Source organism: Solea solea, chromosome 13 (genome assembly GCF_958295425.1).
Source record: "Solea solea chromosome 13, fSolSol10.1, whole genome shotgun sequence".
Classification (NCBI taxonomy): domain Eukaryota; kingdom Metazoa; phylum Chordata; class Actinopteri; order Pleuronectiformes; family Soleidae; genus Solea; species Solea solea.
The window spans coordinates 28,157,098-28,179,006 of record NC_081146.1 but is presented as its reverse complement, the minus strand read 5'-3'; the positions used below and the strand labels follow the sequence as shown (position 1 = coordinate 28,179,006).

Below are 21,909 nucleotides of genomic sequence, written 5' to 3'. Positions count from 1 at the left end.
TGTATTCCTTCTGTTTTCAGTGATTCAAGCTTCAAAAAAAACCCTAAACTATCATCTGAAATATTAAAAAAGAATTGTCTTCCTGCCGCTTCACTGTGCTGAGGTTCACCACAGCACCACCACTCGTGGGCCCCTGGGGGCCCGTCCCCACACACACACACTCTCTCTGGCTGTCAGTGAGAGAAGCCATCCACGTTCCTGCTGAGTCTCATTTATAACATGAAGACTCAGCTGTGTGTGGAGCAGTGACAGCTCAGAGGGGGAGAAACGTGGAATTCATTTGGTCCTGGGCCGCGGTCAGCATGCGGGATGGAGGGGAAATATGAGGGGGAGATTAAATATATGTACAATAGAGTTTTTATGGTGATTGAACACGCAACCTCGTCTTTGTTGGCTTGTTTTCATGAGAACAACCTGATTCACACTTTACCGTCTGTTTTTATTTGTTTTATTTGTTTATTTGTTGGAAACATGATACTTAAGCAGTTTAAGCACTTTTTAAAAAGGTAGGAAACCATCATTTATGACCAAAAGAGCCATTAAAAAGAGATTTACTGAACTAAAGTGTTGTTACTGGACGTGATTTTAAAACTCAAATTTTAGAGGAAATGAATCCAGGATCAACGACGACTGACTGAATTTGTAATTTCATACGAATCCAAATGAAAATGTTTTCTCTAATAATCACATTTTTCTTGTTTCTATTAAAACATAATCATTGTGTTATTTCATTGATTCCTTCTTGAATCTGCAGCATATATCTATCTATCTATCTATCTATCTATCTATCCATCCATCATTGTACTCAGTTCCATTGTAAGTCACTTTGGATAAAAGCGTCTGCTAAATAACACGTAATGTAATCTATCATCTATCATCTATCTAAAAAAAAACCTGGCCACCTGGATTTAACAAAGCACACAGGTAAGGGGTTGCTGCAGTTGGTCAGGTCTAGGTTCAGCAACATCATGTGCCCAAAGAATGAGGTCAGCTGACTACCTGAATATAATGAATGACCAGATTATTCCATCAATGCATTTTTCTCTTCCCTGATGACATGGGCATATTCCAAGATGACAATGCCAGGATTCATCAGGCTCAAATTGTGAAAGAGTGGTTCAGGGAGCATGAGACATCATTTTCACCACAGAGTCCACACCTGAACCCCATTGAGAATATTTGGGATGTGCTGGAGAAGGCTTTGCTCAGTGGCCCGACTCTCCCATCATCAATACAAGATCTTGGTGAAAAATCAATGCAACACTGGACGGAAATAAATCTTGTGACATTACAGTAGCTTATGGAAACAATGCCACAGTGAATGAGTGAGTAATCAAAGCTAAAGGCGCTCCAACCTTGTGACCCTTTTTTTTAGGCTTTTATTTGGCCAGGCAGTGTATGTACATATATATATATATAAATAAATATGTACATATATCTATATATACACATATCTATATTTATAGATAAATAGATAAATTCAAATGCCATTTGCTGTTAGTAAACAGTAAATGATTAAATCCACACTTTCACTGAAGTCCAGACACATGCTGCCTGAGCAGTGAGCGCCCTCTGCTGGCCCTCTGAGCCTAAATCATATCATAAGACACAAAAACCTGCATCTATAGTATCTTCAGAAGATGTTTGCTTCTTTATCTTTGCTTTTAAAAAAGACTTTTCAGCCAGGAAACTGAAGTTTGTCTCCCCACACCAAAGCTCGTGGCGGGGACCCAGCAGCAAGAGGAGAATCCTCTGAAGATTCTATGATAATCTGATAAAACATTCCATAACGAGTCAGAATGTACAGAGTACGAAGCTTCTAATCTGAAGATACTTGAAAACATGTTGAGGTTCAATGCTAACCTTTAGCTTGATCTCAGTAAAACTTAAGAGATGATCAGAAAGATCACAATTGTGAAGTGGAGCATTTTCCCCAAGATAACTGATAACAGTTCTCTAACATTCTCTCTCGACTCGTCAGCTGATCATTAACCCTCTTCTGAAAATAAGTGACCCTCATATTTCATGATGTTATTGCGTGTATGTGCGTTTTACTCTGCGACCTTAGCAAGGTCAAATTCTTCTCTCATGAATTCATGGATCACAGCTGATGAAGCAGCTTCCCGACCACGGTCCAAACAACCTCTGACCTTTAATGAACTGCAGTTGGGCCGCCCTGAGCTTTATTTAAATACCACTTTTTAAAAGAATAAAACTCTGCTGCTCGGTACACCAGTGTGTTTAAAAATTAGTTTTTAAGTTTTGATGTTTAAAATTGATCATAGGTGCAAATTTTGTACGATTTGGGGACTTAAAATATATAATTCAATTATTCAGTTTAGTAAATGTGGAAAAATCCATTTTAGCCACTTAACTAAAGAGTCATGTAATAAAATCTATGTCTGCTTGAGTCATGTTTTCACTGCTTTATTTCACTAATAAAATGGTCTTTTTTCACTGGAAACTGAAGTTTGCTTCCCTTTGTAAACCGCTCACTCTCCCACACCAAAGTCCATAGAGAAAACGTGACTTTGGTGTTAAAAAACAAGTCATTCAAATTGACCTCAGTGACACAAACACACCACACGAGGCAACAGAGGACCAGCAGCTCCTGTGTCACCGAGAGCTAAAAACCCTGATTCATCTGTGGCCTTTAGTGTGAGAGAGTGAGTGCTTAACAAACTTCACTTTATTACAGTGACATAAAGTAATTATCTGAATTCTTAAGATATTATAGATTTAAAACGACGTAGATGTGTGTGTCTGTGTGTGTGTGTGTCTCTGTGTGCGGCCGCTTTTATTGTCTGATCCAGATTTAGGGGAATCCTTCAGCCAGGATGAGGTCAAACACTGGGGTAAATTTAGGCTCGTCTCACACACACACACACACACACACACACACACACACACACACACACACACACACACACCATGGCGAAAGCAAGGCCGTAATCAGAGCAGACGATGTGCTGTCTGAGACTCTGGGATCTGGTTTTGGTCTTCCCTTCCACACAGAACCAACAGTGGTCCGGTGGAGTCTGAGGTGTGCCGTGGTGGCTCTGCTCAGCATTAATCTAATAAAATAATAAAAATTGACTTAAGACAGAAGAGAAACCTACAGCCTCAAATGTCCTCGTTTCTTTTCCTCCTCAATTATTAACTTAAAAAACTCAAAACATTACACCTGAGTTTCGTCTTAAATCAGACATTTGAACTTGTGATGGAGGCAGCAGTGGATCAACAACGCCTGTGTCCCTGTGACCTTAAATCACTGATTTTCTCTATGACGTTTGGTGCAGGGAACAAAAAGAGTCTACAGAAGAACTGGACCTATGGAATATTTCTGATAATATATGCAAAGCTTTATTTCTAAGACTATATTTAAGATGTGTGCTACAGTATATGAAACACTTTGGTCTTTTCATCTCATTATTTCATACGTTTTGTATGTTTACGCAGATTACTTTGTTTTTTAGTTGTTTGCTTTGTTTTTTCTCTGGTTTTTGGAAATGATTGAACAAAACTGAGGAGGAAACATAGATTTCATCAAGTGACTAAGTGTAGATTTCATTAAAAAAGGGTTTTTATTAAGTGTTTTTGTCAAACCCCGAACTGTCCCTTTAAAATGACATTTGACGGTAGAGGCTTGATTTTTCTGCCCATGACAGAAAATTAAATATCTTTGAATGTTTTAATGTGGACAAAAAAAAAACACATCATAAAAATGAACAAACAAATGAGAAACACAAGAGAAAACCTCTTCATCTTCACTCAGTTTGTCTCTATAATTCAAACTCAAATGAACAAACATTTCAATCATAATAAGAAAATCCAACTCACCACAAACACAAGTCCAAACTTCAGCCACGTGCTCACAAAGTCCACTGTGGCCCCCTGGTGGAGTAAGAACGTACAACAGTTACAACACTTCTTATACCTATGATACCTTGTGTCCACCAGGTGTCAGTAAAGTTAAAGTCACACACACACACACACACACACACTATAACCTTTACATGAACCCTATCAAAGGGGAATATACAGTTCATATATATACATAAACATATATATATATATATATATATACATATATATAAGATGATTGCTTCTGTGCTTGTCTTTCACATTGTACATGGTAACTTGTTTAAATTGAGTTGGAAAAAAACAGACAAAAACTTTTTCTTGAATATAAATCGGTTGATTTTAAACGTCACCATCTTCCTGCCAGTAAAACGAACTTAATAAATAATGATAAAACATTAACGAATGAAAGTCATTTAGTAATTCTTTTTTATTACTTTTTAAAACAATAAAACTCTGGGAAAAAGAACTGCTCAGTACATCGATGTGTGTAAAACTGTGTGGAAGATAGAATTGAGAGTTTTTTAACCTTAAAAAGAGACTCATGTAATAAAATCTAAAAACATTTCTTATATATCTTATATATATACATATATATACTCTGTATGCTATCGAAGCATTTCGGTCGGTGCCATAAAAGAACCGAAGTTTGATACCCAGCCCTAGGTGAGGACACAGTAGATGTGAGGAATGTTCCACTATCAACACCTTTTTCATACAAACACATGATCCTGAAAATACACAGTAGTGTGCAACTTTTAAATGTCTCTTAGATTCAAACCGTGGTCAAATGAGTTCATGCACAATCAACTAGAAAAATCAACAAAAGTTACACAGCGCAGCTTTAATTACATGTTTACACCCCCCTGAAAATGTGATAACTCCTTTAATGTCCTGATATTTTGTATCCCTAGTGCTTTATCACCAGGGATGGAACATATTATAATAATAACAATAATAATAATAATTATTGTTATTATTATTAGTAGTAGTAGTATTATTACTACTACAGAGTGAATGGTTGTTTGTCTCTGTGTGTGTGTCTCTGTGATAGACTGGCAAACTGTCCAGGTGTGACCCCACCTATCGCCCAATGTCAGCTGAGATTGGCACATCTCGTCCCCCCCCACCCCCCCACCCCCCCCCCCCATGACCCTCTGGTGGAGAATAAAGTGGTAGATGATGGATGGATTATTATTACTTCTGTCATTCTCTAAGTTTATTTGATTGTTTTAAACATAGATAGATTATGGATTTGTGTGTGTGGTACTGACATCAACTTTAGACTTTGTGTATTGTGCAATTTATTTTACTACTGTAAATCATATTTGTATCTAATTTATTTATTTTATATTCTTATTTCTATTGTAATTCATCACTTCAATCCCAGCACCAAACTCCATAGACACAAGCATTGATTTTACACCACAGATCCACTGCTGCCCCCTCACTGACTTCAAATGAGTTATGTTGTGACGTCGGCATCAGAAAACCATCTTTCAGACTCACCGCAGTGACACAAAGTGACCACAAGAGGCAGCAGTGGACCAGCAGCTCGAGTCCCCTGTGAGCTTAAATCGCTGATTTTCTCTGTGGGCTTTGGTGTGAGAGAGTGAGCTGTTGGAATGAGAACATCAGAGTGAAAACACATGTTTGTAATAAGCTGAGGGAGGAATGAATACGTACTATATATTATGTTTATTTATTATTGCATGGAATCTGTAGTACACTCATTTGTGCCAATCACAGCTGACATGGGGCGATAGCCGGGGTCACACCCTGGACAGTTCACCAGTCCATCGCAGACCCGCACGCACACGCACAACAACCATTCACTCTCACATTCACACCTATGGTCAGTGACCAGTTTAGCTAATGTTTTTGGACTGTGGGAGGAAACCGGAGAACCCGGAGAAAACCTGCGCACATGAGGGAGAACATGTGACCTCCATGCAGAAAGATGTTTGTTCCAACCAGGGCTCAACCCGGGTCTTCTTGCTTGAAGATAAAGGCAATATAGTCTTTTCTTTTCTGCTGATGTTGATGATGGAGTTGCCGTCTTTACAAAACAAGCAACTCTAATTGGAAACAGAAGAAAATTGACAAGAAGAAAACATACGAGATAAGTAGTGCAGGTTAAGGTTGGTTTTATGAAAGAGAAGATTGTTATAGCTTCATGTTTTAAAAGCATGACTCACAAATCCACCTTTCACTTTCTCTCCTCCATCCATCCTGGTGTTAGAGTGGCTTCACTGCAGGAAACCAGGGCCTCGTCCGCTCTGAGCTGCTTCATTAAGCGCTGCAGTGATGCATGAGCTCATAATCGCAGCAAGTTTGGAGCACTTCACTCTGAGTACGACTTTTTAACAACACACCTGAAAATACATACATATACATATACATATACATATAGGGGGAGTCAGGGTTTCTGGAGCTCTTAAAAGTGAGGAACATGCGAGTCTGTGAGTCTTTGTTGCTCTAACTCTTCATCAAAGTCCCTTCACTTTTTAGATAAAAAGAGAAAATGTAAGCGTCACATCGTGGGCAGTATTCATGAGTCATGATTAGAGGAGTTTTTGTGTTGGTGCTGCTTCCCTTCAAGCCTGCAGGAGTTGTCCCACCAGGGCGGGGCTCCGCTCGCGGATCAGTGCTGAAGTGATCTCAGCGACCTTCAGAACTGACCTCTGCCAGCGCTCACTGTCCTGAGAGAGAGGGAGAGACAGAGCGAGACAGAGAGAGAGAGTGAGAGAGACAGAGAAGATCAGAGACAGAACACAGTGCTAACTCACACACACACACACACTCATAGAGATGCACTTGTTTATCTTGGAGTTTACAGCTCAGCTCAGGTCGTCCAAATGTTTGTTCAAGAGCTTCAGTTTGTGGTGATTGCCGGGATTAACAGCTGATTCAAGCCAGCAGGAAACAGAGTTAAACCAGGCCCAGGTTGTTCCAGGGGGGCAACATGGACGCACGAGGGTCACTCAGCAAACAACGTGATGTTTCAAATTTAGCTGCTGATGACGACCGACGGTAAACTTCCCCTGAAGGATGTTCTGGTGAACAGAGTTTCATGTTGTCATTTCCTGACATGTGCGGTGGCATCTGTCGTCAAGTCAAACAAAAGCAGCTTCATGAGCTGAAACTGATCTGATTACCGGATTCAAAGAATCACAGATTACAGTGAACGAGAAAAAAAGCCAGATATTTAGGTCAATTAACGTTTGTCTACAATGTCTTAAGAACACGTTCACTGCTTTATTTCAATGTTAAACAACATTTTATGCCTGGAAACAGAAGTTTATAAACCACTCAAGTCTCCCACACCAAACTCCATTCAGAGAATCATGGATTTTAGCTCATGGGGACACAGGAGCTGCTAGTCTACTGCTGCCTCGTGTGGTCACTTTGTGTCATCGAGGTGAGTCCGAATGAAGGATTTCAAACACCAAAGTCCCAAAATAACACCCTTGAACTTAGTGATGGAGGAAACCGTGGATTAACAATTCTTGTTTGCTTTGAGGTAAAATCGATGATTTTCTCAATGGACTTTGGTGCGGGGAGAGTAACATTTGGAAAAGGCCATTTAATAAAGAGATGAAGTGATGTTCATATTTCCTGAGTTCAGTGAGAGCATGCCTGTGTTTTCAGGCTGGTTTTTGGTGCAGGGGGGCCCAGCAGGGGGCGCACACTGCACAGTCAGTGCCACTACTTACTTACATACAACCACACTTCAAAAAACCTCAACCATCCCTTTAATGTCAAGTCCTCTGAAGCTTGAGAGGCAACTACTTTTTGAGATTTACAGTGCGTGATATTGGACAGACGTACAGTATAGACCAAACCGCACATGGAGACTAAAGGAGAGCCTACATTGTGCCGTTCACTCGCTCTGTTGTGGTTGTTTTGCTTCCCTGATTCATCTCCTCTGTATCTCTTTCTTCTTCTCCTCTCTCTCCACAAACAGCCTGTACAATGCTCTTTAATGGCTTTCACTCGCCAGACTTCATTCCTCGGGCAACAGCGACTCCTCACTTTGATTTAGTTTCTTAACGAGGGCCGAGAACGACCTGTTTTCCATCTTTCAGAAGGCACTGTTCACTGTTGGAGGAAAGGTTCCTTTGCTCCAACAGCAGCAGCAGCAGCAGCAGCAGCAGCAGCAGCAGCTTGTTCCTCACACAGATTTATGCTCTAGTCTTCTACCTGGACTCATTAACTAAGAACTTTTTGACTAAATAGCTTTGATGAAGCAGCATGAGAGAGAACGTTTTCATGCAAAGCATCAAGAAAGACCTGGGATAGACTTTGGTTCACGTGGTGAAGATTCCAGTATTTATCACAGTACATGATTGGGTCCAAGTATAATCTGGTTTATTATATTTTGAACTGTGTTGATGAACGCGAGTAATTGTTATTCTGTAGAGGGCAGCATTGCACCTCGTAGTGTTCAGCCTCCTGGAAATTATTAGAAGAAACTAAAGAAGAAGAGCAACAAATTTACTCCTGCAACGAGCTTGAGCGTTCGTTCACCTTCTCTGAAAACAGAGGAAACTCATTTTAGCCACTACACAACAAACTCCATGACCCTAACCAACATAAACAGCAAGTTTGTGTTGGTTTGCAAACCGCTCACCGTCTGCAGCAAACCCCAGAGAGAAAATCAGTGATTTTAACATCACAGCACACAGTGCTGTTGTTGATCCACCGCTGCCTCCATCACTAAGTTCAAATGTCTTATTTTAGTGATTTTGTTCTTTGAAAACCTCCGTTCAGATTGAGCTCAGTGACACAAAGTGACCACACGAGGCAACAGAGGACCAGCAGCTCCTGTGTCTCTTCTAAAGTTATGGGGTGTATCTTCATTTACCGTAAGTAAGTTACTCAGCTACATGTACAGAGCAATAAATGAGAACATCTGCTATTTATCAAAATCATTTGGTGAACGGAACAAGACAAAGTCAGATCATCTTACTGATAGGCCAAAAGGGCATTCAAATTTGATCTCAGGCCTCTGCTGGACCAAATGGTAATTACTCAAAAGTGTCTTTTAGTACCAGCTGGTCAATCAAATCAAGCAACAGAGTTGTAATAAACTGTAGAATAAAAGAATTGGATCCAACGTGTATGATGTCATCAGAAAATAACCAACCATTCACTCTCTTTAAGGTCTATAAATCTAGGTCTATAAGAGGAATCAAGTTATTTGACATGGTTTAAAAAGACTTTTACATGACACTGAAGATATAATCCAATTAAAACCACAAAACCACCAAAAAGTTTTAGGAATTTTACACCTTTCACAATGAAAGTAAGATAAACATGATCATACATTCCGACACCAACACAAGCAGCTTCTCACAGCTCTGTTTATTCAGGGATCAATGGTAAAATGACCAGGTGTTTGAGCAGAGAGCGGAGGAACCAGGTCTGACTGTGGTTCATGGGAGCAACAGAACTCCCGGAGCACTCGTCCCTAATCAGAACCAGTGGAGGTGGGGACGGGGGGATGGGGGGGGGGGTTAGTCAGATGACACAGATTTTCCATTCCAACCAAATGAAGGGGGGGGGGGGGACAAGAAGAACAGATCAGTGACTCCAGCCTCTCATTGATTAAAGCAACCCAGGGGATGGAAACACAAAAAAATCTACATATGAGCTTTAAATGTGATCCAGAGTCTCTCAGTGTCAGCACCTACCATCCTTTCTTAAAGGGATACTCCAGTATGGTCATATAAGGTTCTAGTACTGTGAGTGCTCCCCGGTGCCAGAGACCAGGTTGAGGCTCATGTAATGAAGTCTATCATGTCCTAAGCATATGTTTGCTGTTTTTATCTCACTAGATTTTTCAAAGTTGTTGAACCACTAACTCTCCCTGCACCAAAGTCCATAGAGAAAAACAGTGATTTTACATCACAAATTCAAGTTCAAATGTATTATTTTACCATTTCTGTGTTTGAAATTGTTTGTTCAGATTCAGTGGGACACAAAGTGACCACACGAGGCAGCAGCAGACCACTTAAATCACTGATTTTCTCCATGGGGTTTGGTGTAGCTTACAAAAATCGTATCTAATGTTAAGACAACAGGGTTAAACATAATCTTAATGTTTTGCAGACTAGATTTTCTTAAATCCTGTGTTCCCACTGGCAGCCGTGTCATCACAGAGAGTGTAAGAATCCATGTCTCGCGCTGGTTTCTGGTGCACAAGTTGCTCACTTCACTTTGTGTCAGCACCTCGTACGAGCACACTTCAAAGAAACCCTGGGCTATCCCTTTAATATGCCTTGATATCTAAAATTGGCAAGACCTCTGAGGAATGAAAGGGAACTGATGAAAGGCTTTTTCCTGTTTCTGAGGTTTAATCACAGTTATGAGAAGATGAGGAGGAGGGTCAGTACATCTGTCATCAGTCAACACAGCAATGGCTCGATGTCACTCCCATATCCTCAGGACTCCCACATATGTTCAATAACCATCTTCTGTTTAAATCTGATTGCATCAGATCAAGGCATTCCTCTGATACTTATCTAAAAGCAATTACATATTCACACGGAACGTATTTAGAGATGTTACATGTGTTGGGGGGGGATTAATGATGGATTAGATGAGTGCGATCGGCGCTCGATTACCACCCAAGCACATTGATGATGGTGCCATGGGTGTCTCTGGGGCATATTGACGACAGCTACAAGCATCAAACCACGTCTAATGAATCTATGACAGAGCTCTGGTTTCTGATAGGGCAGGATAAAGGTTTCTTATAGGGCAGGATAAAGGTTTCTTATAGGGCAGGATAAAGATTTCTTATAGGGCAGGATAAAGGTTTCTTATAGGGCAGGATAAAGATTTTGTTATGACTGTAGTCATTATTTCTTAGTCAAACTGCTGCGTGTGCTTTGTGTGTGTTTTTTTCTTCCCTCAATCTCCTAGGCAAATAGGTGTGTGCCATAGCCATGCCAGGATTGGTGGAGTGGTTCCGGGCCCTGGCTCTCGATCGGCTGTACTCCACCACCACCTGATACATAAGGAGCCAATATGGTGGACGTCAGATGGCAGGATGGCAGCATGGCAGCAGGCACTTTTCGTCTTCCTCTCCCAACCGGCCACCCTTCAGCTCTGTAGACCTTTCGAGTAGTTTAATTCTTGTCGAGTAGTAGGGGTGGACTGCCAGTTTTGTTCCAGTTTTTTCCTGTTTATTTAGTTAGGGAGGTAAGTTTCCTGTCATTTGGTTTCCTTAAGGTTGATTAGGTAAGGTTTATTATTTTCTAGACAGGGACCTTTTTGTTTGTTATTTTGGCCGGCGTCCACCCCGAAGCCTCAGTTATATTGTCATCTAATTCTGTCATTTAAACTCCTTTTGTAAATAAATCATTATTTTTCTTGACATACAACTAAAAATCGTTTGTGGTCACTTGGGACTTGGGGAAGATCAGGTCTTATCTTGTTATGTCCTAGGCCCCCTAGACTGGGGCATAACAATTTAAAGGAGAAAAGGATCAAAGTTCTGGGCCTGGATCAGACCCAGCGCCTGAATTATTTCCACTCCAGATCTGTAGCAGCCTTTGAAACATGAATCAGGGCTTGATAAAACAGAATTCTTTATTATTAAGTGGAGTAGCTGCCTGCACGGAGGACGACAGGCGCTATGAAAGGGGTCGTCAGTGACTCGCAGCACAGATTCAAGTCGACACAAATGTCACTCATGCCTTTAAATGTGGTGGAGACGGAAGAATGACACAGGGGCAGCTTCATTAAAGTGAGAGCTAAAGCCAGACACAAAGCCCCCACCCCCACCACCACCACCCTCGTGTGACGCCAAGCCTGGAAACCAGCAGCCAGAACACAGACTTTAGCCACCTAAAGGTCCAGTGTGTATTTTGTTTCATCTTTCAAACCTTTTATCTTTACTTGGGTATTTCTTTATGCAGGCGGCCATTTTGTGCATTGAAGAAGCTTCATGCAACAAACATTACATTACATTACATCACATGTCATTTAGCAGACGCTTTTATCCAAAGCGACTTACAATAACAACGCCTTACAAACAACTTAAATCTCTGCTGTGCAGAAGCCACCGTAGTCTCCCGACACATGTGGAAAAGGGAGGAGTGAGGTCACCTGAGTGGACCTCTAACAAACAAGTCCAGAGAGAAAATCAGTGATATCAGTGCGCTGGGACACAGGAGCTGCTGCTCCTCTGCTGCCTCGTGTGGTCACTTTGTGTCACTGAGGTAAATGGATCAAAATTTGTCATAATACTGAATTGACAAAATAGGACATTGGAACTTCGTGATGAAGGCAGCAGTGGATGAACAACATCAGATATTGTAGATATAAAGTGAAGTAGATTTTATGAGTTGAGGCTTTTGTTACAGGGATGAAATCAAATTTTCTTCTGTTATCAGCCATGTTTTCAGCAAGATGGAGCCTCTGTGTGGAAGACTGGTTGAAGCACAGTCAAAAAATCACACTCTTAAAACCTGGAACTATCAATTTAAAAGCAACAAATGCAGACGCTGAGGTGAAATGAGCATATGTGACTGCTTTGATGTGACCTTGTGTGTGTGTGTGTGTGTGGTCATGACAGGACAGAGGGTGGTAACGTCTCTGACCCGACGCTGGCATGTCTGTCCACTCTTTCCACTGAGAGTCGTCCAGGATGAATAAAGCAGACGTTAATAAGAAGCCGACTGGCTCGTCGTCGAGGACACAAGGATTCAAGAGAGGGACACAAACCAAAGACACCCTCACAGACAGACAGACGTGGAATGTGATCCTGGAGGGATTTTCACGTCTCCAGGTCTTCATCATCATCATCATCATCAGAGACGCCATGTCATCCAGTGTTGACTGAGAGGGTTTTCCACTGTCTCCGTCCCAGTGTGGATTGTTGCAGATTATAGTGATGGAGAAAGCAGTGAGTGAGCGTGCTGACAGAAACACGAGTGGGACATTTGGATAAACATGAGATAAAAGAAACTGACGCGACGGCGTAACTAAGCCTACGGGACCAAAACCACAAGTGAATTAAAGGGGATTTATGAAGGCACTGGAGCCAATAAGTGCTCATCACCTGTTTACAACGTGGAAATGAATCCTCAAATATTCCCAAAGAGCCAAATTGTTCCAGAGTTTGTTGAAGCGATGCTTGTATTAACCAGCGTGAGACGCTCGCTCTCTGAAATCATGGCTGCCAGCGAGGAAAATGTGACTTTTAAACACTTAACACAAGGCTCACACCTCACTGCTTTACATCACTGTTAAGGACCAGCAGCTCCTGTGTCACAGCGAGCTCAAATCGCCGGTTTTCTCCATGGAGTTGGTTTCTATGGTGTGAAAAGAAACGACTGCAGTTTCCAGTCGTAAAAAAAAAGGCCGCCTCACAGAGAGATAAAGTGGCAATCATATTTTTAAGACATCATAGACTTAAGCAAGTGAAGATTTTTATGAAGCCAGCCTCAGCCGTGTCTCAGACTGAACCTCACACAACCACATTTCTGAAAAACACAGACTATCAAATAGAGTGCAGTCAGGACATAAGATGTTGGATTTTAACGACACTAACTTTAAGACTATTAGACTTATGAGGGGGAAACGAGTACCTGCTACAAATCCTCACTTAAAGGCTTCATCAGTGCTAATGTATTCCATAGAAACGTGAACACGACACATTTACATCTTCCACACCAAAGTTCATCAAGTAAACAAGTGATTTGACGTCACAGGGAAACAGGAGCTGCTGTCTGCTGCTGCCTCGTGTGGTCACATTTACCACTGATGACAACAAGAGGAACGAGAATGAAGGATTTGAACACCTCCTGTGTGCTGTGATGTCTTAATGTAGGATTTTCTCTCTGGACAGAGAGAAAAACACAACAACAAATCAACAAACTTGAGGCGAAACATCCAAAGCAATTATATGTATGTAATTATACGCATGTTTTTGCACCGTACATGAACTTCGGCTTTGTTGTTATTGGTGAAAATTACTCAATCTGCAATCATTACTGTTATTGTTTTATCGACCAGGCCTGGTAGCAGGATTTACTCACTACATAAATAATAATAATACAGTATATTAGAATGATCATCAATTGTTGTTATTCCGAACTGGAACCACAAGCTTTTCCAGAATGAAACTTCAATCACCAAACCGTTTAAAAAAGTGAGGATTTGACAAGTCACGGAGCGACGGACCACACAAAACGCACTCCTCCACTTTTCTCTGCTCTTTAAATGCCACACATGCAATCAACCTTTCCCTCAGCAGCAGCAGCAGCAGCAGCAGCAGCAGCAGCAGCAGCACTTCTGCCACACAAGAAGAGTCTTTGCTTTCAAGGTTTCAGACAATTAGGAGCTTTTAACTGTGACAATTTGCACGACTCTGTCAATTTCCCCAAGATCCTCCAGCCCCCGAGGATGGCGGCTGCTGCTGCTTCTGCTGCTGCTTCTGCTGCTGCTTCTGCTGCTGCTTCTGCTGCTGCTTCTGCTGTTCCTACTGCTGCTGCTGCTGATGCCACTGCTGATGATGCCGCTGCTGCTGCTGCTCGAGGGCAAAGACTTCTGTTCCCTGTGTGGAATGCCAAGAGAGCTGGTTCCTAATTGAAAAACAGCCTTTGGAAAAGCGCTTGGCATTGAGCCTGAGCCAAGAGAAGTGGAAAGAACAGTGAAAGAGTCACACCAGCGACTGTAACCGACGCAGCCAAGAACATTAAGAATGTTTTTATCGCCTCTTTTCATCATTTTTCCCCTTTCACTGTTTGCTTTTTCACCCCCGTGACACGAGAGTGCGACGACACTCATCGCCACAGCTTCCACTTGAGGGCAGTGTCAGGACTGAGATCCACACACGGAGTCCCTAAATCTAAAAAACGCCACCTAGCGTGAACTTCACCGACGCTCTAACGTCTGCTCTTAAACAGATGAAGTCATTTCTTTCCCCAGATGACCTGCTGCTGCCGCCGTGATAGAATCCTGCTAAAAACAACCATTGCTTTGGTCTGGGAGGGGATCGTGTTTCAGGGGATTCTGACAGCTCGTCCCTGAGTGGGTATCGTGGTCCCGGTGTCCTCTCCCCCCCCTCTGTGTATCACTGACGACAGGCGGTAGCTTGGGGCTAAAGTGAGATGAGAGAAAAGGGGGCAACAGGTCCAATTACTCAGGCCAAAAGTCTGATTAGAGACCCCAAATTTTACACCAGTCTGATATAGTGTCATTTCACAAGTAAAAGTCAAGCTTTTAAATTGTCTTAATATCCCGTTTCGCCCTTTTATTTCCCATTAAAGGTCCAGTGTGTAACATTAAAGAGGGTTTTTATTGGCTGTAATTGAATATACTACCCATAATATATATCTCTATGAGGGTTGTTGCGATTCTGGAATTTCAAACAGGAAACAGATCTCCAGCACGAGCGGCTCGGGACACGTTTTATCTGTCCGAAAGCGAGGGAATAATCGACCTAAGCCAACACATTTTTAATATCTGACACAGAAGCGTCTTTCAGAGATTTACACGTGTAAAATCACCATATTGGGCTGAAAAGACACCAAATGTCATTAAGTGAACATCCATATATAATTGGTTCATTCAAATAAAATATGGATTTTATTGTTAGAAAATGCACTTTTTCTTTGCGGCATGGTATTTGTTTGTGGGCGGGCCTTGGGAAGCTGCCTGCTGATTGGCTACTGAGTTTTGGAGTGACATTGATATTTTCCTTTTTTTGACATTAAAATTTGGATTTTCCCTGCATTACAAACATCCGCTGGAGTAAAGTGTGAGTCAAACAGCAGATGAGACATCAAATGACTCAGAGAGGTCGTCACTCTCACTTAGATCCACACAGTTTTAATATTTACTGCTGAGCTTCAGGTCTAACAACCTTCAGAGTATACGTCATGCTTACAGCAAAGGGTCAGCCATAAATTTAAAAGCTCTGTTTGGATCCAAGCGCAGAGGCCGACAGCGATGACAATGATTCGTACTTCTCTCAGATGCAGCAGCGTCTCCAGGGAGTGAATTTTATTGTATATTCACTGAGGTATTTGGTGTCATTGCATGAATGTCTGTATTTTGTCACTCCCACTCTGCCTCACTTCATCTGAAAGGGGTCAGAACGTCGGGAAAATGAACACGTCTGAATCCCACCCTGCTTCTGAATGACTGCGAATTCCCTCTTCCACTTTCCAGCTATTGACAAAGCAAACTTTTGTCCTGATTGCTGCTTCTCAGAAAACCACACAGCCCTTTTTCACGCTACGCTAGCAAAGCTCTTTCAACACTGGTTTCCAAAATATCCGGTAAGGGGCAGAGCATTGGGCAAACATGGCAAGTTGTTCTTCACAGCTAATCTATGACTCTTTCTCTGTATACCCTCTTCAGAAAAAAGTAAACCCAGCTAAGAATGGGACAACACGGGGGTCTGTGTTTCCAGTGGATCCTTCGGTGAGAACTTTTTCCAACAAGCTGTGGTGATAGACGACTTTGTTTGAATTCAACTCACCGAAAGACAAACTTCAAAACAGCGAGCAGAACAATGGACTCCTCAAACATGGGGGTATGAAAGCATGAAAGCATAGGTGGGATTTATGAACTGGGACATACCAAATCCCACACACACTTACACACCACAGTTGCTTCATTCACTTATCACACTGTATCACTTACAGAATCCCAGAGACGCTGACTGTGGTCCATATCCTGGTCCATCTGAGGTCAGATGCAGGTGTGGGAATATTTTACTAAATAAACCACCGTGGGTTTTCAGCAGCCCACATTCTGGCCAAGGCTAATGGTGCATTCCATTTACAACGGAAATCAGATGTTGGGAAATGGGAGTGACATCACCCAGACCCGTCACCAGACCTCAGTCTTAAGGGGGGGCATATGAAATGCATTGGGTGGCACAATTATTAGCCTACAGTACATAGATTTTTAATAATCCTATACTGTGTTCACACAGCATGTAATCATCATGTTCAACATAACCAACAGCAATATAACCAGGTATAACCTACAACTCATGCTTCATTTGTAAATCATAAGGTGCCGGAACACAAAGTATACATGACAGCGCAGAGATGACGAGATGGGCAAAGGTCCCTGAACAACAACACGCACAGGTCCACTTACAAAGCTTCTGTAAATAATATCCATGATATAAATGTTATGACAACAATTTACAATTATTAAATGCCCACATCACCACAGGTGTGACCATAGGCATCAGTCCCCAGCACTATTTATGATCAACAATTCTGTCCTCACCACTTCTAAAATTTTTATCATTAACACTCAAACTACCGGAAATAATGTACCTACTAGAAATACCATAGTGGTCGTTTTGACCGTTCATAATTCATTTATCTGAAAACAACTGGATTGCACAATTGTACCCAGTGTACACTGTATGTTGTGTTCCGTTTGGTTCCTCAGAACAATGATGAAACTCTCCATGATTGATCCTCCTCATCCTAGTTTTGAAGGCTAATGTTAAACTTCCAAGTGCAACACACGAAGAAGACAATAACTTCCGGTTCACACAAATTGGACAAATTAAATATCAAAATCAAAATCTTTCCGTGGCCCGTTATTTCATTTCCTATGTTTGATCTGAGCAATTAATCGAAAGTACAATAAATGACCCGTTATTTGTTTTTGGTATCAGATTCATAAACGAATAAGGAAATAACAACATTTGTTGGAATCTCAATTGAATATGAAAAGAACGAATGATACTCGGATTACCGCCTGTTTATGAATTCATTTTTATTGGTTCAATTCTTAACAGTTATTAACTGGCTAATAGTGGATCATTAACAACCCCACTTAAAACCAAACACTGTTATACTTTGGTGAGGATTTGGAAGGAAGTTGCTCCAACATGTGGTCACTTTTGACTACAAATGTAACTCAAGCACAGTATTGTCCACCACCCACAATAATTTAAAGGTACATGCACAAAGTTTACAAATGGAAAAATACCAACAAGATCAACTCATTGGCCATGACTGTGGTTATGTCAGTTTAATCAGCCTGAGCTTCAGGGCCCATACACATGAGAACAAGTTTAGGAGAATCCACAAACATTTTGTATTGCACCAGCTTCTTATCCACACTAAACCGACATTCTGGGAGCCCCTAAAATGCTATATTTGGAAACTAGGTCCTAGAGTGAAAAACTCTTTTTGTGTAACGTTTTTGTGTAGACAACCATGATGGAGTTATAGCATATTTCTGTTACAGCGCCACATACAGGGCTGCCATATACTACAGTCGTTCCATGCGTATGAGGACATTTCTTGAAACAACACCATGTTTACAGAAAACGTTTTAAAAATGAAAATGAAAAGATATCGTGAGGGGAAAGTTCTGTTTTTCTTGTGAATAAGTTTCAACAGGCCTTTTTTGGGGGGGCATGAGGTGGTCTTTTCCCCCACTCTGAGTCAAACTCAATACACAAATAAATGCACTAGCAGAGCAGGAAGGTGAGCGCAAAGATAACAATCATTTTGATGAAGACTGGAAAATGAAAACATAATCTCTGCAAAGCTGTGCTTTCCTACGACCTTACCACAGAGCCCAGAGCAAACTCAAACCAGGACGATGTGTGGGTGGTCAGAAACAGCTCAAAACCAAGTGGCACAAAAAAAATACACGCATGTTTCAGGCCTTACTCTGTTTGACTGAAGGTTTACAAACTAATTGTGAAGAGGTGGTTTGCATTAATCCTCCATAAGACCGTACGGTTTATTTGTAACAGCCTGGAATGTCATCTCCCAGTTGTCAGAGTCGAGTCACATCAGCACAAACACCGTGCTCGCTGCTCTTTCTCTAATCTGAGGAATCAAAGCTGAGTAAACAGCACTTTGGTATGTCTAATTCCTTGAGCCAAATTTCGGCGGTCAAGTTTCACACATGCCGACACACATCTGGAGCACTCTCGGCATGGAAGATCAAGCCTGATATCCTGCACATGTAGCAGCAGCGCGAGTCTCCTCCGAGGCTCTGACCTTAACACTCTACAAATACATCACTAAGGAGGGGATGATCCTCAGGCTTCTGCCTGAATGGAGATGTTTCCAAGTCATCATCATGGGAGCAAACAGCAGGGTGGATATTGGACTTTTACCATGATGCTCTATGCTGATGGTCATGACAAAACTGTCCCTGACTCATTCCCTTAAAATAGGTTTATGAAATAAAGTCATGTCTTGGCTGTTGCAATGTGGGAGCTCACAGCTGTCGAATCAATACCTGAACATGCTTCAGGTCCTGGACTTGCTTGAAGACGTTTCGTGATAGTTGGTGTCTTCGTCCACCTCCTCTGTTGAAGTAACATAGATGGCTTCCTTCACTCCTCTTTCAAACCACCTGTCTTCCCTGGCCAGAATGTGAACATTGTCATCCTCAATAGAGTGTCGGTGGACGGCTGAGTCCTGTCCGGATGAGCTGGCTCTTCTGTGCCATGACAAATAAATACCTGGTTCTTCCTACTAGTTAGTCAGAACTGAAGAAGCCTCATGGATGAGAGGTCCAGTCTCCCCCACAGCCATGACCTGGATGACTGAGAACCTTCACCGACATGACCGTGCAGTGAGACTTCAATCTAATATAAGACTCTTCACTGGCTGTTTTCACAGTAAGTGACGTTGGTGTCAGGGACAGGTTACCGGGAGAACATCAGACCAGATCCTGAGGTGGTATTCACTGCTACAAAAAACACTCAAAGTGAGCATAGAAGACGGAGTGTTGGGAACACATAGACAATGGATTCCTCTTGTAGAGTAATCACTTCATTATCAGGTACTGATATGTCCATCCTGGGTGGGAGAGGGATTCCTCCTCTGAGGCTTTTCCTGAGGTTTCTCACAGGGTTTTTGTGGACTTTTTCCTCACTCAATGTGAGGGTCTAAGGACAGAGTAAAGCCCTGAGAGGCAGATTGTGCTTGTGACGTTGGGCTAGGTAAATAAAGTTGTCTTGACTGACCACCATTAATCACGATGCTAAAGTTTCCCTGTCAACAGGTGCAGGAACTAGCTATGATGTTAGTAAAAGCAACCATTCACTCTCACACTCACTCCTATGGTCAATTTAGAGTGACCAATTCACCTAATCCCCACATTTTATGTTTTTGGACTGTGGGAGGAAGCCGGAGAACCCGTAGAGAACCCACGCACACACGGGGAGAACATGCAAACTCCATGCAGAAAGGCAAATGTGTACACGATCTCTGGAGTAGAGTGAAGGACACTTTATCACAGAGAAGAAGAAGTCGTAATTCTGCAGGTCTGGAGCAACGTGCACTGCAATATTTTGTTCGGTCTATGTGGATTTGAAGTGCACACTGAACTTTATTTAAAGCTTGAAACCACCTCTGGTACCGTGGGATTTTTCAGGAGCTTTGCCAGCCAACACGGTGCTGTTAGCAAACTGAGTCACTGATAGATTAAATGAGGAAATTCCTTCTCTGCATCTAACCCATCCTCTACTAGAAACCTTCTACGAGCGACTGGGGGGCAATGCGGGTTGGGCACCTTGCTCAGTGGTGCCCTCGGCCTTTTTTTTTACCTGGTGGGGACTCGAACCGGTTACAAGCCAAGTTCCCTTTCCACTTGGCCATCTGTATCATAAAGCAGTACCAATGTCAGGAATGACATATACATATATACACCTCTAATGATAGATCCCTGTTTCCAGATAAAATTCCTTCTCAGGTCTAAAATGAATTTGCCTCAAAGAGGCAAAAGCAATAAAATAAATCAGAACTGTCTCATTGCTACTCCTCATATTCAAGAACTGGAACCAGACTCTCAGAGTCAATGAAAGCTTCTGTTGCCTTTAATCCCAGAAAAAGCAACACCAGCCACTGATTCATCTGAGGACAATTACTGGATTTACTGGCTGAAAGATTGGGAGTGTGCTGAGGCGACAGCGACAGCAGCCACCACAGCTTCAATTGCTTGTGTAGGGTGTCACCAGTCTGCCTTGTGGGCTGTTAGAAGGACGCGCTGCATATGCCGCCTCCGAGATTTCGTGTGAGAATAAGTGTGGACAAAGACCTCTGCAGGAATAATTTCCCCTTGGCTCAGTTCCACTTGAAAGCATTAACTGCTATTGAACCTTATTGAACCCTGCTGTGAAACCGGATTGTTAATGACTTAATTAACTTTGGCTCACTTTTATGTCTCTAGGGATGACAACATTAGTCACTCTCTTGACCCAATTTGGTTAAAACTCAACCAGACAAGTCTTAACATGTCATAGCACTAACTAGGTATTAAAAGCCATTGGTGCATAAATGTGCAGGGGGGAAAATTTTCCAACGTGTGGGAGCAGCAGCAACAACAAACCATCACGAAATGTCCAGTCGTGGTTGACCCGATGATCGTAACGCCAATGTTTAAAGTGACAGAATTCCAAGACCAAAAAACCTTTTGTGGATTCTAGGGATGCACACCGGGGTCGATATATACCTGACACCCGATACAGATATGTATTCTTCTTATATATATATATACACATATAAGAAGAATACATATCTGTATCGGGTGTCAGGTATATATCGATATATATATACACACATATATATACATACACACATATATATATACATACACACATATATACACACACACACACACATCCCTAGAATCCACAAAAGGTTTTTTATCGACAAGGAACCAACATTTTTGAGAGCACAAAAACGCAATTCTTTGGAAACCCAGAGTGAAAACATCTTCTTGTACGCAACCAATCGAAACTCTGTGAAAATTATGTCATGCCATGTCATGTTGGAGCCATTTTGGAGGGTTTTGTGTACATGAAGACATTGCATTCCTTTCCTTTTTGGAAAACCTTTCGAGAACAAAAAAGGGAAAACATCGCAGAGGGAAGGTTCTGCTTTGATAAGGATAAGACTTCATCATTAGAATAATTCTGAGTGTGCTATAGCCTCAGAAACTGCAGTCATCTTCGTTTCTTGACCCCGGCGAGGGAAAAACTCTGCTGGTGTCACCACAAGACCTTCACTGGGCCGTGTACGGTTC

General features: G+C 41.9%; 1 protein-coding gene across 11 annotated transcripts in view; it reads right to left on the bottom strand.

Annotated features, from left to right (window-relative positions):
• Positions 1-21,909, bottom strand: part of crppa (CDP-L-ribitol pyrophosphorylase A) — a 76,407-nt gene that overhangs the window by 20,661 nt on the left and 33,837 nt on the right. For 5 of the 11 annotated variants that reach the window (XR_009241945.1, XR_009241943.1, XR_009241946.1 and 2 more), the window contains exons 10-11: positions 5,371-6,563; positions 3,841-3,894 (exon numbers count right to left, since the gene is read on the bottom strand). Coding sequence is in view for 2 of the 11 variants with exons in the window: in XM_058646886.1 (XP_058502869.1) it covers positions 6,459-6,563 (105 nt within the window). In the remaining 9 variants the exon portion in view is untranslated. Of the gene's footprint in view, positions 1-3,840; positions 3,895-5,018; positions 6,564-21,909 lie in introns of those variants that run through there. The other 6 variants (XR_009241949.1, XR_009241944.1, XR_009241950.1 and 3 more) reach the window with 6 other exon arrangements.